The 17,556-nt window shown below is 57.7% G+C and overlaps 2 protein-coding genes across 2 annotated transcripts in view; both read right to left on the bottom strand.

Annotated features, from left to right (window-relative positions):
* Positions 1-11,228, bottom strand: part of NHEJ1 (non-homologous end joining factor 1) — a 41,645-nt gene extending 30,417 nt beyond the window's left edge. The window contains exons 1-5 of the mRNA XM_058809913.1: positions 11,158-11,228; positions 10,398-10,583; positions 9,348-9,557; positions 6,749-6,887; positions 5,214-5,272 (exon numbers count right to left, since the gene is read on the bottom strand). Coding sequence (XP_058665896.1) covers positions 5,214-5,272; positions 6,749-6,887; positions 9,348-9,557; positions 10,398-10,583 — 594 coding nt within the window. The 5' untranslated portion in view covers positions 11,158-11,228. The remainder of the gene's footprint in view (positions 1-5,213; positions 5,273-6,748; positions 6,888-9,347; positions 9,558-10,397; positions 10,584-11,157) is intronic.
* A 1,607-nt stretch (positions 11,229-12,835) lies between these two features.
* On the bottom strand, positions 12,836-17,328 carry SLC23A3 (solute carrier family 23 member 3). Its single transcript, XM_058809884.1, has 12 exons — positions 17,209-17,328; positions 16,781-16,941; positions 16,271-16,365; positions 15,864-15,937; positions 15,385-15,566; positions 15,108-15,231; positions 14,654-14,801; positions 14,321-14,574; positions 14,041-14,146; positions 13,799-13,966; positions 13,501-13,596; positions 12,836-13,333 (listed from the first exon to the last, which is right to left on the bottom strand). The coding sequence occupies exons 1-12, from the start codon at positions 17,314-17,316 to the stop codon at positions 13,002-13,004; spliced, it is 1,848 nt and encodes a 615-aa protein (XP_058665867.1). The 5' UTR covers positions 17,317-17,328; the 3' UTR covers positions 12,836-13,001.
* Between the last annotated feature and the right edge of the window lie 228 nt (positions 17,329-17,556).

Here is a 17,556-nt window from a genome sequence, read left to right as displayed (position 1 = left end):
TGCCTGTGCCAAGTCTGGTTTTAGCAGCATGTAGCTCCACTGACTCACTGCTTGTGCAAGCAGCCTGTGGCTGCCAGTGGCAGCCCTGAAAGTGCATCCTGGCTGGGTGCCCCTCACCTGCTGGGGCCTCAGCAAATAAATAAATAACACCACAGCACCGACCACCATGGGCCTCTATGGCAAACACTGCAGGGGGCTGTGCCCAGCTGGTGGTCAGCACCCACACTGTGATAACCATCAGTGCATCTCCCCAGGTGCACCACTGTGGACACTATTTGTGTCCCCTGTCCCCTGTCCTCTCCAGGCAGCAGATGAGGCACTGTGCCCCTTGTTCCTATCAGTAGCAGCATGCACACTCCTAGTGCTGTTCTCACACTCCTGCTCTGGTACCTGTGCTCACACTGAGTACAAGCAGCCCTCGCTCCATTCCTGCTGCAGCAGCGTGAAGCTCCCTGAGACCACGTGTGTGCAGGGCAGTGTGTATCCCACTCTGCTCAGCACAGCCACAGCCCACTGCATTTCCAGTGTGCAACTCAGACCCCAGGGCAGTGACGGGATGATGTGACCAAAGCTTGCTCAGGAATGAAGCAAGGACCACCCAGATGGCCCCAGTCCAGGTGAAGACGCCATTACCCATGGGGCTCACCGCACAAATGCTTGGCAGCACACAAGAGCTTGCTCTGCTCATCCAAGCTGCCCCACAAGCCACCCCAATGCTGCCACCTCTGCCCTGAGCCAACCTGCTCAGGGCTGTGCAAATTTTGCACTGTTTAGCCCTGCCAGCAGCAGCACTGTGGCCACAGCTCCTTCCCCAGCCCCATGCCAAGGGCCCCAGCCCAGCAGAGCACCCCCAGCACGTTCTCCCAAGCCCTGCACCCTGTGTGCACACAGTCCATGTCACACACATGCCATCGCCCCAGTCTGGCCCAGTCACAGCTGCAAAGACGCAGCCACCTTGCGCTAATTACAAACATCCCTTGTCTGAAGGAGCCCAAGGGCTGCTTCCTCTGCACTGCCCTGAGCTGCCGTGGGTTTCAGGGATGCCGTCCCCACCCTGCAAAGCACACAGGCCACCACCGCCTTCGTCCTCGGCCAGACCGGGGCCACTCCGCTACCCAGGGCTTATTTTTAGTTCCTGTTAAAAAGCAGAGAGCGGCTGCTGGAGGCAGGCAGTGAGCAGCAGCCAGGTACCCGCGGTGGCTATGCCCTGTGGCTGCAGAGCACATCCCGGCCACCCTCCACCTGCCCCGCTGGCCTGTGTCCCCAGCCGGGAGGGGGCCGGTGCCTGGCCCGGGTGCCTGGCCCGGCTCCCAGCCCGGGTGGGAAACAATGCGAGGGATGCTGACCCCGGCCGCCCTGACGTCAGCCAGCAGCGCTGCCGGCACCCCCGCCAGCCCCGGCCCCGGGGCTCCCGCTCGCCCTCGGCCGGGGCCGCGCTGGAAGCTGCCTGTTTGTTTATCTTCCTCTGCAGCGTTGCTTGTTTTGATGGTACATCCTCCTCCTCCTCGCCGCGCCCCGGGGTCGAGCCGTGAACCCGCCGCGTCCTGTTTGCCGAGGTCCCGCGCTCCGCTTGCGGAGGTGCGGAGCAGCCGCCCCCGGCCAGCCACAGCAGATAAAAATACACAGGGCAGAGCATCCTGGGGCACGGGGGCTATATTTGCACGGATGGCATCCGTGAGCCTGTCCTCGGTGTACCTGGGCCTGCCCTCCTCAGAGCATGGGGCACGGCGCTGCAGGAACCTGCTCACCCTTCTCCCTCTCAGTCGGAGTGCAGACTCTGGAATAAGCTGTCATGAAACGCTGGCCGTAGCCAAGCTGGAGCAGGCCCTCAACACTCATGGGTGGCCACCCCACCCTGCCCTGTGGGGCCATTTCTGTAACTCAGAGGGACACCAGGGGACAAAATACCCCCAGCCTGCTGGGTCCTAGACTGCTGGGAACGGTGCTGGGGAAGCCCTGAAGCACTGAGCCCTCTCCAGCCGCCTTCTCCTTCCCCTAACGGTGTGAACCCCTGGGCTTGCCAATAAAAGCCACCAGCTTTGCCTCGGCTTCTGCACAGCCACTGCTCCTTCCAGCTCTGCTCAAGCCCAGGCAGCTGCTCAGCAGTGAACCCTTGCCAAAAACTGTGTGTGTGAAAGCATCATTTCCTAAATGTATAAATATTACCAGGGCTTTGCTGGAAAACTCCCCATGGTTAGTTAAAATGCCCTGGACAGCCAAGTGCACACAAGCCCAGAGAAAGGGCATGCCTAAGCCAAGAGGCTCTGCAGCTCTGCCCTGGGGGACTGACAGGTCCTTTCCTCTCCATGCGGGATACAGCAAATATCTGGGAAGTGAATAAAGCTGTGGAACACCTGCTCACATCCAGCCCTGTACCACATCATCACAATCCCTTTCCAGCCCAGAGGTGCTTACCACAACCAAACATCCACAACCTGCAGCCCCATTTCACAGATGGAGATACTGGAAGGACCAATAGATCTCTCTTCTTGACCTCCTGTTCACTGATGTTCTACAAGACCAAACCCAGCAACTTGGTTTTCTTCCAGGCAGACTCCCAGCCCACTTTTGGAGACATTAAGAGATGGACAATCAACCACTGCCCTTGGGAGGCATGCCGTGATCACTGGCAGGAGCAAACCCAAGCGCCTCCATTCTAACTTGAAATTCCCTGGCTCTATGTCCCAGTGCCTGGCTTGTGCTCCAGTGCTCTCCGCAGGATTAAAGAGCCCTTCCCCAACCAGCCTTTTCTCCTCTTAAAGACCCACACACACTACAATCAAGGCACTCTCAATTTTCTCCCTGATAAGCTAGACAGAGCTCTTCCCTTCCAAACCCCCCAATGCCAGGCTCTCTCCCCAGTGCTCAGTTCATTCCTGTGACTCTGCTGATTGTCCAGCGTCTTTTGGAAACCTACACATGGGAGCTGCTCACTGCATTCCCAGCTCCCCACAGTATGTCCTTAGGGACCCCAGCTCCCTGTGCTGCTCCTTTTAGGAGTGACAAACAGAGTGTTAAATTGCCTGGAGGTCCCCCAGACCACCTTTCTGCTGCAAGATGAGAGGAGAGACTGGGGTGAAGAGCCAGTTTTGGTGGTGAAGAGCTGAAAAGCCATTTTTGGTGTTTCTCACTAACACAAGACCTAGGAGGCATCAGGAGGAACCATGGGGTACCACATTCAAACCAAAGGCAGCAGCTGTTTGCATCTCACAGCTCATTGCTGCAGGATGGCATCACCAGTGGGTTTATAAAGAATGGGATGAATGCAGAGAGGACACACACCCTCCCAGCAGACCAAAGCACAACTGCATCCTTCCACCAGCCTCTCCCCTCCAGCCAGGGCTCAGACCTGGCTACCAGAGGACGCAGAGGGGCAGCGTCTCCCAGAGCTTTCCATTCCCTATCTGGCTCCAAGACTCTACTCCTGGACTGTTCTCAGGACACACAGCACCAACCACCATCCCATCTTTTCAGCCTGAGCCAGATGTGCTCCACACCAGCTGCTTTTGCCAGCCTCTGCCTCACTCCCCTCCTGCCCACTCTGCACCTTCCCCCATGGCCCAGACCCGACCAGCTCTTGGAGGACTCTGAATTTCAAGCCTGATGTTCATCTTTAGCAGATGTTGTTCAGATGACTCTTCTACAAAGACACTTCACCATCCCCCTATCCTGGCACATCTGCCTGCACCCTTCCAGCGACAGCACTGAAACATTTACTGACTGCTTCTGCCATGTCTGGTCCAGTATAAATCATTTTACCACCTCTGTCTACTAATAAGCTTATCCTATTGCTGGGAGCTTGGGGTTTTCTCCTGCTACACCAAATAAATGCCGTTCCTTCTGTTCATCACCATGATTTTTCCCTGATGTCTTTAGCTTCTGTTACCCATTTTCTACACTTCATAATTTCTAATTTATATTGATTGCTATCTACTCCCGCTCTCCCATTTGTTATAAACTGCTCTTTTATTTCTAATTGCTGCCTTCACTTTGCTGCTGAACCAGAACGGGCTCTGGGCCAGCGCTGCCCTCTTTCTTGATTGTGGAATTGTGGCTTTTTGTGGCTTGTGAAATTCTTCTGAAAGAGCTCACCATTTTCATTCACATTTTTCTATCTAAATGTTTCCTCTGAGCTGATTTCACTCATAATTTTCCCCCCTGCTTTGGGAAATTAGCTCTTTCAAGGCATGAAGGATATAAATTACTGCTTAGGAATGTCCTTTCTGTGCCCAGGGTGAATGTAATCTGGTCAAGATCACTGGTCCCTAGGCAACCTTCAAGTTGCAGTCCAGCAGTGGATTCATCTCTATCCTTCATAATCCAGGGGAAAGTTGCCTGCACTGGATGCAATGCCTCACATATAAAAGAGGGATCATCTCTAATTTTTAGAAACTCTGCAGATCATCTATTGTTGGCTGCAAAAGAACATCAGCTCATCTCATAAAGCACCATCCTCCCAAAGCCTGTGTGATACCACTGGCACCCTGGCTGAACTACCCCAGCAGGTACCACTGCCCCCATTCCTGTGCCATCACAGTGAGCACAGGAACACTCAGAAATGTCCAAAGTCCTTTTGCATGATGGGCATCGCACATTTATGACCCTGACACATCAATCTGAATCATTTCAGTGCTTCTGTGATGATTTCCAGTAATGCAAAAGGATCAAAGACTCTCTCCTTCCAGTCCCAGTTTCTCCAAAGCACACGTCTGATTTTAGAGCTGAGTGTGCCAAGGGGACAGTGATAGGCAGAGTATGGATAACATGCTGAAAAGCTCTTGTTCCCAAAACGTGTCACTGCAAAATCACCTCTAAAAGCAACAGGTGAACTAAAAAGAGATGGCTTCTCCTCATTCACCTGATCCCTGCCTGCCATCAGCAGCAGTGTTTGGGTCCAGAGTGAGTCTGGGAGGCAGGTGAATATGGTGAATATGCCTCAGTGAGGGCACACTCCTGTGAAGCACCTCTGGCAGCTCCCAACAACCAGGCAGTTCCCATCCAGCCATGTCAGGCCTGTTCACAGCTCTGCTAGCCCTAGAGGTGAGGTGCAAGGACACACAGAGGGCTGTGGGAGAGCCAGAGGGCATGACCCCTCTTTGGGCAAGTCTAGCTATCCCCATCAGTGCTCCCATGCAGCCTGGCACATCTCACACTGCAACTGCTGATGAAACCGCCCCTTGGGCAAAGGAGAGAGGACTTGCACCGTTCCTTACCTCAGCCACGAAGTTCTGCTGGAACGCCTCCTCCCGGAAGGGCTCTGTCCACAGGCGGTCTGCAAGGGAGACACGGATCAGCCTGGGCAGCTTGGGCCACACCACCCACCCCAGCTGCCCCTTTATCTGACCATGGGGTGAGGATGCTGCAGGGGAAAAGCTCCAGCAGGCTCTTCCCAGAATCAGCAGGAAACACCAGCAGGCCTCTTGGGCTAGGGACGTATAATTTGGCTAGCAGAAGATGCAAGGACCACAAGGAAGTTGGAAAATCATGGTTGAGCCTGCTGATGCACACAGCAGCCAGGCAGAGCCAATAGTCCATCCACACCTGTCGCAGCACTTCTGCATTGAGGAGTAGGGAACAGTGGCAGGATATGCTCAACATCATTCCCAGACCTTCCAGCTGGAACAAGCTGAGTCTGTGGGACAGGGCACTGCTTGTCCAGCTGCTCATCTGAAGGGGTGAGCCAGCCTGTGTCCTTCTCTTGCAGGACAGGGACAAACCCCCATTATATTCCATTATATTCTGCTCTGCACCTTGTCCAAAACACTAGTTTTTGCACATTGTTGCCAAGATGTGGTCTGGAGAAGCAGCTGGCTGGATTTGCTCAGCCATAGGGTGCAATGTTTCCCCCAGCTTTCTGCCCTGCACCAAGTAAGGGACAAGAGAGGCCAGCTGCTCACCAGCATCAGTGCCTTGGGACAACCCAAGACAGGCTGTCTAGGCTGCTCCAAGCCCTGCAGAGATTGCATGCAGCAGGACAGAGGGAAGTGCAGCTGGCCAATGCAGCTCTAGTGCACCTACAGGGGAAATACAGGCTCCTGTGGTGGGACTCCAGTCATGGGACAGGGTCTGGACCACAGTATCTTCCTGAATGTGATACACAAGCCCGGGCTGACCCCCATGAGTCTCTGCATGCCCAGGGCACCATGCTCCTGCAGAAGTGCAGGTATCACCTGTGGCAGCAGGACAAAGCATGGCAGTAGCAAGGAATGACCAAAAAACAGCACCCAGCCAACCTCCATAGGTGGGGAACAAACTGCCCCCCAAGGGGCTCCCCCTGCCCCATGTCCTGCCCAGGGAGGCTCCTGTGTGCCCATCACCCCGATGGCAAAGTGGGCTGGGCACTGGAGGGGGGCCCATGAGCTCGGCTGCACTTCCCACATCTGGGAGAGCCCCGAGCCCCTGGGTGCTGTCCAAGCACTCAGTGAGCTACTGCCCTTGGAAAGGGAGCCTGACACCACGGCAGGGCCAGCCCTTGAGGCTTCCCCCCTGGCTCCTGGGGACCAGCCAGGTGCCCTCAGAGTACTGGAGAGCCCCTTGGCCACTCCCCAACTCCTACAGCTATCGGTCAAGGGCTGCTCCTCCCCCAGCTCACCCCAGAGGCTGCTCCCAGCCTTCTGGATACTGCTGTGCTGCTGGCTTAGCTAAACATGAAACACAAGCCAGGCTGGGTAACAGCCAGAGGGAGCAAAGCATGCCAGCCCAGTGCTGGGGAGGACACTTGCTCCCTGCCCCAGGCATCCCTCCTCACCTCTGCTGAGAGTGGCCCCGCTCTCCCTGTAATCTTCAATCTCAGCATCCTTCTGGAGCAGCAGGGAAATCAGCTCTTGCACCTGGCACTGCAGAGCCAGGTTCATCTGGATCAGGGGCCGCACGAGGTGACGGGACACCTGCAATGGAGGAGAGGTGCTCTAGGAAAGGTCTGGGTCCAGGAAAGCACACAGATGTCCACAGAGTGGTCAGAGCAGGGCACCCAGCAAGGTCCTAGCAAGAGCTGCAGCCCAGCTCACACAGGGCTCCACAAAATACCCCACATCTCACCCATATCCACTGGGAAATGGTTAAAAGATGTGAGCTGGGAGAAGGCAGGCCAGATGCTGTGGGACACATCCCCCCATCCCAGCCCCATCCTTTTACAGCTCAGGCTGCAGCAGGGGTGAGCTTAGGTGGGAGAGCAGGGATAGGCAGCGCTCCACCCACTACCTGGGGGGCAACAGGAAACAGGAGCCCCCCATGTGCCACCCAGACCCTCCCCAAGCTCTGCACTCCTCATGGCATGCTCCTATGCAGGAAACAGGCATGGCTGGGTGAAAAACCAGAAAGACACAAGGTGTCAAACTGTGGCTTGATGAACGGGAGAGGCACTCCCAGGGAAGTAAGATGAAAAGCAAAAGAATCTCAACAGGCAGGACTCGTGCATGCTCTCCATTGCAGCCCCCATTGCAGTATGCCCTCTAAGCTTACACCACACAAGCCCCACGCAGAACCCTGGGCATGTCCTCTGTCTCAGAGCCCAGTTGGGCCATCCTGGCCCAGCAGGCACACAAAGCAGCCTCTCCCCTATCACCTCCTTCAGTCCCTGGAAGGGTATTTGAGATCCCCCAACCTATGGTGCCCCTTGTTTCTGTGGCCAGGCTGAGTCCATGGGTGAGAGGACAGCAAACCCAGCATTGTTCCTGAAGCATTCTCACTCCTATGGCAAGCTCACAGTGGGCTCTGTGCTTTGCCTACCCCCAGATATGAGCCCAGAGGTGATGGCCATCAGCCACTGGAGCACTTGGAGTGCACCACCTGTAGCAGAGGTGGGATAGACCAAGCCAGGTAGGCTCTATGCCCTCCTCAAGCCCCTGGCTGGGGCAGAGTTGATCCTCATCACCGCATCCCCACCAGCCACACTCAGCACCCCATCTGCTTCCCATCTCCGTGGAGTCTTGCAGAGACCCAGTGTGTGTCCAAGACAGAGGAGCAGCCAGGACCAGGGGCTTTGCACCTCCTCAGCTCAGCCTCTGTGCATCTTGCCCGAGGAGGGGCATCAAGCCCCGGGGCAAGCCAAGCCAGCACCCCGATTACCTGTTCAACCCTGACGGTGAGAGCAGCCCCGGCAGCAGCTGGGGAACCCGCCTGTCGCCCCGCAATGCCCAAGCACAGCCGTTCGGGGGCAGAGGATCCGCGGCCGGCAGCGGGAGCGGGGCTGCGGGGCTGCGGGGCGCTGCCTCCCGCCGGCACTGGGAGCGGGGCTCTGGGGCTGCGGGGCTCCAGGGCTGCGGGGCGCTGCCTCCCGCCGGCTCGGGGCCGCAGTGCCGTGCCGGGCCCGGGGCTCCGGCGGGCGGTTCGCGGGCGCCGGGCGCCCTCTTGTGCGCGCAGGGACGCAGGGCCCGGGGGAGCCCCACCTGCCGGGCCCGCAGGGGCTGCCTCTGCAAACGCAACGCGCCCGTGTAGGAGCAAACCTTTAAAAGCTGGGAGAATCCGCTCTAATTCCGCCCGTCGTGACAGACCAGCTGCGGGCCATCTGGGGGTACCCGCTGCTCTGTGCCCCGCTTCAAGGCTTGCTCCTAAAGAGAACAGCATCACTCTGCTCTACAGAGTGCTGGCAGGGCATCACCCCACACTGGACATAGGATTATCTAAAGGTTTGCTTTGGAACGGATTTTTGATGTAACTCACTAGATCAGGTAGATAGCTCCATCCAGCCTGGTCTTGAACACTTTCAGGAATAGAACATCCATAACTTCTCTGGGCAACCTGCTCCAGTGCCTCATCACCCTCATAATGAAGATTTTTTTCTCTAGCAGCAAATCTAAATTTCTCCTCTTATAGTTGAAAAACATTTCCCCTTGTCCTATCACTATCTGCTCATGCAAAAAGCTGTTCTCCCTCTTTTTAATAAGCCCTTTTCAAGTACTGGAAGGCTTTAATGAGGTCTCTCCAGAGCCTTCTCTTCTCCATGCCAAACAATCCCATCTCTGGCAACCTGTCTTGTCTTTGTAGGAGAGGAGCTCCAGCCCTCTTACCATCTTTGTAGCTCTCCTCTGGATCCCCTCTAACACATCAATGTTTTTCTTGTGTCAAGCACCCCATATTTGAATGCAGAACTCTAGATGAGCTCTCACAAGGACATTTCACTAATGCCCCAGCAGCAACATTTGCTGGGACATCCCTGTGTAACTGCATGGCACAAACCAAAGCCTCAATGGGGAGAAATGGGGACAGTAACCCTTGGGAGAGGCAGAAGGTAACCTATAGTCACCAGCCTGGCTCAAGACTACTCAAAAGCCTCTAAGGAGAGGCCTAAGGAGATAATCCTTAATTTTGGCCACTCCCCTCCCTGAAGTCCCTGCAGCTTTGCTCACCATGTCCAGGGGAGCCGGGCAGCAGTGGAAGTCCCAGTAGAAGGGCAGTCCTGACAGCTCACTCTTCACGTGCAGCCTGAGGCCACTGGGAGAGCGGTGGCAGGAGAAGGCAGTGGTGGCACCTGGCTGCCCTGCCAGCAAGGGGCACATCAAGCTGCACAAGTGGTTCAGGAAGGAGGACACATGGACAGTCAGCCGCTTGTTCAGCTCCTGGGAAAAGGCAAGGTTAGGGGGTGTAGCACTGGGGAAAAACCAGCAGAAATCCCAGCACCAAAGGAGTCAAACTACTGCATGTTCCAGTGCAAAAAGCCATCCCTGGGCCTTGGCTTCCAGCTGACATGACATTCCTCACTGATTCTCCCAAGCCAGCCATGTTGGGAAGACTCTCCTATCCTGCCAGTCCAGAATGGGCAGGGTGCAGCAGTCTGCTCTAGCACATCTGTTCTGCATGCCACCACAAGCACCACAGCCTGGAGAGCCCACAGCAGGACAATCTGCCAGAGCTGGGGATGGCTGCAGCCATCTGCCCATCCCTCCTGCCACCAGCATTATGTGACACAGGGACATGCCACTCCAATGGCACATGAGGGCCTGGGCACATGGGCTGAGCAGATGAGGCACAGCTCCATGCATTTTTGGGGGCCAAGCTGACAGGATGCCCCATGAGAGACTACTAGCTATGAATGTGAACAGAATCTCTCTGTCATGAGTAGAAGGCAGCCTTGTTTCCAGCTCCTCTTTAGTACATTGACCCTGGGGAAACCAGCTGCCCATCCAGCCCACAAGTGAAGAGACTGTGCCAGCCTCTGTATGCAGACCCACCTGGCTGCCCCAGGCATGCTGAACAGAGTGGCCCACTCTCCCAGGAGAAGGGTGTTTGGCCAAGGGGGGTGACAGGGCTTGGGCAGAGCCGCACCAGGACTTCCCAGGTTGGGCATTTGCACCCGAGCCCAGTCAGACCCAGCAGCCATTGTGTCACCAAGCAATTTATGCGGGAATGTCAGCTGCTGGGAGGAGAAAAAGAGGCCCTTGGCCTCTTCAGATACTCACCTTGGACCTTTGTCCCACAGCCTCAGCGTCTGCCCTCTCGTACCAGACACAGCTGAGGTCAGAGATCAGCAGGATATAGCCGGTATCCCTGAAGCACACTTTGGCAAGAAAACTGGACTCACCAAAGCGAACAGAAGCCCAGGGCTGGGTCAGGAGGCTGCTTTCCAGCTCCTCGGAGCCCTCCATCTGCAAAAGAGCAACCAGATCTCTGCCTCAACCCCTGCCCAGGCACACCTGGTCCCTGGGGTGGCCTCAAGGGACGGGCAGTCCCAGCTGGCCCATTTGTGACCCGACAGCACAGAAGTGAGGATACTCAACCAGCTCTGGTCACACATGCAAGCAGCAGAGCTGGGCCGTGTGTTTTGGGAGCTTGCTGCAGGGCAGGTCCTGCCGCAGCTCACAAGAAGCACCCCAGACGCTCCAGCAGGCGCACGGCAGTGGAACTGCCGCCTCCCCGGGCTATCCGCTGCTTGCTGGATCTAACATGCCAAGACCTCTATGCCCAAATGAGCAGTGAGGCTGCCCCGCCGGCACCGGGCGGGGAGCTGGGCGCTGCACCCTCCTCCTGCTGGGGCATCCCATCCCTGCGCTCCAGACGAGCCCTGCCGGCACGGACACCGGCACGGACACCGGCAGGGTGCCGGCAGCCACTGCCGCTTCCCGCTCCTCCCTGGGACGGGCTCCACGCTCCCAAAGCACTCGGGAACCCAGCGATCGCGGCTGCTCGCGGGCCTCGGGCTCTGCGGAGCCGCAGCATTACCCGGGGGCAGGAGGAGCCGGCGGCCGGGGGATGCAGAGCCTCGGGCTCTTTTTCCAAAACTCCTCGGGCTTGCGAGCGGCGCCGGGCCGGAGGCAGGGCGGACTACAGCTCCCGGCATGCTGCTCTCTTCCGCGGCGTGCGGGGCCGGGGCACGCCGGGATGTGCGCTCCCTGCGCTCCGAGAATGGCCATCTCTTCCCCACAGCCTGGTGTTCCCCTGCCTGCTCATAAGGACAGCGAGCCGAGCTGGATGTCCCTCTAGAGCGGCCGCGGCTGCCGAAGGGAGTGCCACGGCCGAGATGCTGATGGGGATCGAAATGCTTTAGGACTTTTATCTGCGCTTGCGTCTGCTGCGAAATGTCCTGGCATTAGTGCCCAGCTGGGTACAGCGCCCTGTGCAGCCGGAGAAGCAGCGCGGGGCTGCTCCTGTTCCTTGGCCCCAGGTGTATCCCTGAGCCCCAGGGTGCCGGGGCACGCACCCGCCCCGCTGCCCTGCCAGGGGTGCGGGACCCGGCTGCTGCAGCGCAGCGAGCCCTGCATGGCTGGGGCTGCGGGTGCCTCTGTCCCCATGCCTGCGCACAGAGCAGCATTGTGCCAGCTTGGCACACCACACATCCCAGTTCCCTCCACACTGAGGCCCACCCTAACCCCAGGCACTGATTTCCAAACCTCATCACCCATTCTCTGGCTGTGATCTGCCACCAGCACGCCGTGCATTGAGGCCATCCAGGCTGGGCCCACAAACTGCTCCTGCTGCACTCCCCCTGAGTCTCCCATTTACACTCTTTGCACACACCCCTCCACTCACCCCTCTCCCCAGCATGCCAGCTGCAGCCACCTCCCAGAGCAGTGGGGTCATGGCACGGGGTGTGCATCCTGACAGGGAATCAGGGAACATGGGACTAGGCAAGGACTTTGCAGTGCAGGACAGACTAGCTTGCATGATCGGGTTGGGGGTGCAGGACCCAGCTGGACTTCGGGCACAGCTGAAATTTAAGGTCAGGTGGGGGTGCTGGTTGGATGAGGATGAGCTGGGCATTATCCTGCTGTGTACAACTGTGGGGGTCACAGAGAGCTGGGGAAAGAGATCTTACACCTCAGGATCTGCACACACAGTGCCACCTCATCCCTCCCACTCTGCATCCACCTTTGGGTGTTTCATCTTGGGACCAAGTGGAGGGAGATGTTCTTCTTCAGGGAAATCCACTATCAGCTACCGTAGTCATAAGAGCAACACCTAGGAGGTATTTATATGGTGAGCACTACAGGGACTATCTGACTGTAGGTGAAAGGGTGTTCATTGTGTGGGAAACTGAGCTGAGTTGCACCACCACCCTGGAGCATCCTGGAGTGCCAGAGATTGGTATATACCTGGTGCCATGGGCATCGAGGGGCCATAGACACAACTGGGACACAGCAGGAGGAGGGGATGGACAGCCAGTTGTTACTGAGCACAGTGCCAGCAGGTAAACATAGCCACAGTGACAGTCCTTTGGGGCTGGCCAAAGCACTGAACCCTCCCAATGTCATGTCCACAGAGTGAGGGTGGATTTTACAGGTACCCACATCCTTAGCTACAGTGTCACCAGGTGGCCCTGCCCTCCTGTCACAGTCCTCAGGGCAACAGGGGAGCCCCAAGGTAAATCCCAGCTGGAAAGAAAACCCCTGGAAAAGGCAACATTGGTGAAGGTTTGTATATCTCGCTCTCAAGCAGGGAAATTAGGTTTGTGTTAGGAAGGTGGAAGCTCAGTCCTGGAGGGCTTCAGAAATGAGGAGCAAATTGGCTCACAAGCTGTCTTGAGGGCACAGCCCTGTTTTCACACGAAGCACCCCCAGATGACCGGGTCAGGCCATAGTATGCCAGGGAGGCATGTCTGTCTGGCTTGGCCTTGTTGCTGGCTGCAGCTCCCCAGAGCTGGGTTTAGGGAGCAGGTGTGTCCCTTCCCCGGGGCCAGCAGTCCCCTCCTCAGTGGCACAGCTGCCTTCCTCCTCTTCCTCACTCCCTGGGCAGAGGAAGCAGCATGGAAAGGCTTTGCAGGAAGATGGCAGCAGCCTCCTTAGCCCAGCAGGGAGCTTATATGCTTGGCTGGCTTCCCCTCTCTCTCCATGGAGGTGACAGTCTCCAGCTCTGGCTTTCCATGGCTGCTCAGGAAGTAGCCCTCGTTCCTCCAGTGTTCCTGCAAGCAGGAAGGCAGGCAGTGAAATGAGACCCCCTTCTTCCTACCCCACACCAGCCCCAGCATCCTCAGTAGGAAAGCCTGGAGGCAGAGCTGGTAGTTTGCCTCATGGACAGAGCCAGTCCTCAGAGCAGGGCATATGCAGATCACCTAGGGCAGCCCCTCACCTGAGACTGTGTTCTCCAGAAAAAATGACAAGAAGCCAGTTAAGAAGACAGGGACCATAAGCAGGGAGAGGAAGAGGAGGTCCAGTGGCACCCAGCCTGCAGGGACAGTGCCAGAATCAGCCAGGAGGTCCCAGCCCAGCCAGGGAAAAGGGGCATGAGCAGCCATGGCAGAATCAGGGATTTAAGAGGTAGCTGCCTGCCGCCATGAGCTGACCCAGGCTCCCAGAACACTGGAGATGTGTGCTTACCATGCCATGGGACTCAAGGCTTTGCCTTGCCTGGGGAGTGTCCCTCATACCTGTGGCCAGGGGAGCCAGAGCCGTGCCGAACCAGCGCGGTACCAGCAGTGCCATGAACATGGCAAAGCCAACAATGAAGATGTTCCTCCCCGAGTCAATGTCTGTGTACTGGAAGTAGGAGATCCCCGTGCCCACAGCCACGGCGTAGGTTACACAAAGCACCCCTCCTGCGAGGGGCAGGAGTCAGGAGGTGCCAGGCAGGCTGCAGGTGCTGCAGCAAGGGGCAGGGCGGGGTACCCACCGTGAACTGCCAGAGGGACATGGGTGAGGAGCCCTGCCAGCCTCGGGGACAGGCCCAGCACCATGCACAGCAGGGCGCTTACTTGCACCGAGCGGCGAGAGCCAGCCTGGGAAAGAAGAGTGGGAAAGTGAGCATGGGTAGCATCACCCCCTTCTGCTACACACACACCTGCCTTTCCCAGCGCTGGCTCGGTGACAGCCTGGCAATTATGTGTAGTCCTGCCCACCTGCTTGACTGCCTCCCCACCCCTGCTAGCCCATTTCCCCCTGTTTTGGCATACCTGCGTGAGGCCGGCGGCGCAGGTGTTGGCGATGCTGGAGGCCGTGCCCCCTGCGCTGCCCAGCAGTCCCGCCAGGAGGCTGCCCAGCCCTTCCATGCACAGCCCCCGGTTACAGGCGTGAGGAGGCAGCTGGGGGGCTCGCAGCAGCCTCCTGCACAGCACGTAGCAGCCCACAGAGTTCATGCTGCAGCCCATGGCCATGGCGATGCCCACTGCCAGCGCCTGGGGCGTGAGCAGCGGCCACCTCCACGCTCCTGCAGCGGAGGGAAGAGGGACAGGTGATAGAAATCCTGTCCAGATGTGGATGTCTGCCCTCAACCCTCTGCCCCCTACCTGCATAGGGGATGTGGATCCAAGGGGCATTGGAGGTGCTGTTGGCCCAGGACAGCTGTGCCATGGTCACATCCAGTGATTCCCAGGGAACGTGGAAGTAGCTGAGGATGGCACAGACAATGCAGACACCACCAAATGGGAGAAGTACCTGCAAGGCAGAAGGGGACCCTCAGCAGGGGACCCTCCTCCCCTACCTGCCATGGCTAGCACCCCATCCCTGTCCTGTCACATCTCCCAAGGATGTCATGCCGCATCTCCCCTTACCCCTGCAGGAAGCATCCCAAGCTGTTCTGGTCCAACACCCTAGGTCCCCAACACTTCCCCAGAAGCATCCATGTTCTGGGAGCTACAACCAAGCTTTTCATGCCTGCCTGTGCACCAGGTCTCACACCAAAGAGCCAGGCTTGGAGAGAGAAGCCTGGTGACAGTGAAGAGAGCAGACAAACCCCAGTACCGAGAATGTGTGCAGGGTGGGAGCTGAATACTCTGTGGTGCTCTCCCAGGCGTGGGGCCAGGCACAGAAGGGCAGGCGGCAGGACCGCAGGTGTTGGGAGAAGGTGACAGTGAGGAGCACGAGCCTAGGAGAGTGAGCACAGGTCACCACACAGCATCACAGTCACCGATGGGGCCCCAAATGTGCACCGTGCACTGCGGGGGTGCCCCATCCCTGTCCTGCTGGTGAAAGAAAGGCCCAGGAGCTGCCCACCACTACAGCCCCTGGGCTCACATACAGCAGTGCTACTCCCCAGCTGGTGGAGCAGAAGAAAGCAGCTTCCTTGTACGCAGAGAGCCCGATGATGGAGAGGCTGGGGGCCAGGACCATGGGCCCGCAGTGCCGTGCTGCCCACCCACACACGCCAGACACCCCCAGCGCCAGCTGAATAAGCCCAGAGATCAGCACTGCTCCAGAGACCTGTAAGAGGAAAGGATGGGCCGGTGGGGCAGGCTACATGGAGAGCAGTCCAACCTTCCCTTGGCCCCAATCTCACTGCCCCAGCAGCTGGGAACAAGCACTTGTTTCATGTGCTCTGCTCACCCCAAGCACAGAGAAAAATATACATGGACATGCATCATGATCCCCGTTGCCTTCACAACTCTCTTCATGGCAAATCCCAGGAAAAGAGACTGGGGGTGCAGGGATACAGGTGACAAGTGGAAAGCTGATGGAGAGGGATAGCAATTCACTCCATTCCAGCACAGGAGCACCCACCTCTTGCAGTGAGTCAGCCCAGCTCCCTGTGTCTCTGCAATGAGGTACAAGGCATGTACTGGCCATGGCTGTACCTGGAAGGGAATTTTGGAAGGGTGGGATACACGTGGATCCTGGATCCTGGGCTCCTGGAGCTGTGTCCAAGAGGCTGCAGTAAGGTGACTGCTGGCTGCAGAAGGGGAGGTGTGCCAGCATCTCCGTCCCATAAGCCCTGGCCCTGGCGAGGTTACCAGATACATTGCAAGTGCACTCAGGAGTCAGTAGGGTGCTGTGCAGCATCACCAGAAGGGCCAGCAGGCAGGACCCCTTGCTACCCCTCATCCCTACTCCACGTACCATCATTGCCACTCCCCTGGCACCAGCATGGCCCAGGCCCTAAGGGACACAGGCTCCAGGGCTGTGCTTACCATTCCTGTCTGTGCTGGCACCAGGGGACAGGTGGGAGCTCAGCACCATGGCAGGGACCAGGTACTCAAAGGATGGGATTTGAACCAGTGGCAACCTGAGGAAGGGGACAACAATGGCATATTAGGGAGGAAGGACAGGGAAGGGAACAGGGCTGCTCCAAAAGCCCAGACTGCCAGAGGAACAGGGGTGGGAAGGGAAGCAGATAAGAACCCCAAACTGGCAGGAGGTTACCCCATATTCTACATGTGCCCTAGTACATCTCAAGTGACAGCACATGGAGTGGATGCAGCTGTCAGAAGCTTTGCTGAATCCCATACCAGCCTGTGTGGGCTGCACAGGCATCAGATGGTATGAAGGAGCTGTGTATGATGTTGGAGCAAGGCAGCGAGGAGCTAGAGGGAAAGTTTTTCTAGAGCTGTGTGTGAGAGGGAGGAGACATCTGTGACAACTGTGCAGAGATGCAGCACAGAGAGGTTTTCCTTGTGCCCCTTCCCACTTCCCCTGCTCACCGGCTCCCCAGGGTGGTCTGCAGCACTGTGGAGATGCCGCAGGCGAAGAGGCTTCGTGCCAGCAGCTTGCTGGTGGTGTGGGCATGAGGTGGCTCCTGGGGCAGGGTGGGCAGCAGGAGGAGGTGGAAGATGCAGAGCAAGGAGGTCTGCACAGCCAGGTGCTGTGCAGGGGAGAGATGGAGCAGTCACAACTCCTTGCAGCACCCAGAGCTGCAGCTCCCCATGCCCAGGCCCCCTGAGAGGGTGGATGCCCACTGACACCACCTGGGTAGCACTCACTATTGCCCACTCCTCTCCCAGCCACACTGACCAGAGCCCTACACACCCTTTGCCTGGCAGGATGCAGCCCCTGCCCTGCTATCTGAGAAAATCCCAGCCCTCTTCTCATCATCCTATCTCTCTGGCTGCTCACCATGGTCCCCCCTTACCTGAAGAGCTAAGCAGCAGCTCATCATCCAGGAGCACATCTTCTGGGAGGAGCAGGATGTGAGCATGGGGCTCCCAGCTCCAGGTGCTCTGCCACGGCCCCCATTCATGCTGCTGCCTTCCCCACACTGCTCCCAGTTTTCAGTGCAGAGGGTGGGCAGGCTCCCACCGCCAAAAGCTCCTCCCAAATCCTCACATGCCTGAACTTCCACCTTCTGCAGGAGCTGCCCCAGGGTTAGCCATTAACTTGGATTGGTTAGTTATCTGCCTTTGTGGCCAGGAATGTAAGTGTCACCTTGGTTTGTCACCATGAGGGCCAGGTGACAGGCAGCCAAAAGCAGGCCATCAGA

The sequence above is a fragment of the Ammospiza caudacuta genome, chromosome 8 (genome assembly GCF_027887145.1).
Source record: "Ammospiza caudacuta isolate bAmmCau1 chromosome 8, bAmmCau1.pri, whole genome shotgun sequence".
NCBI lineage: Eukaryota > Metazoa > Chordata > Aves > Passeriformes > Passerellidae > Ammospiza > Ammospiza caudacuta.
Note: the sequence above shows the minus strand (reverse complement) of the source record. Positions and strands in the feature narration are given on the sequence as shown.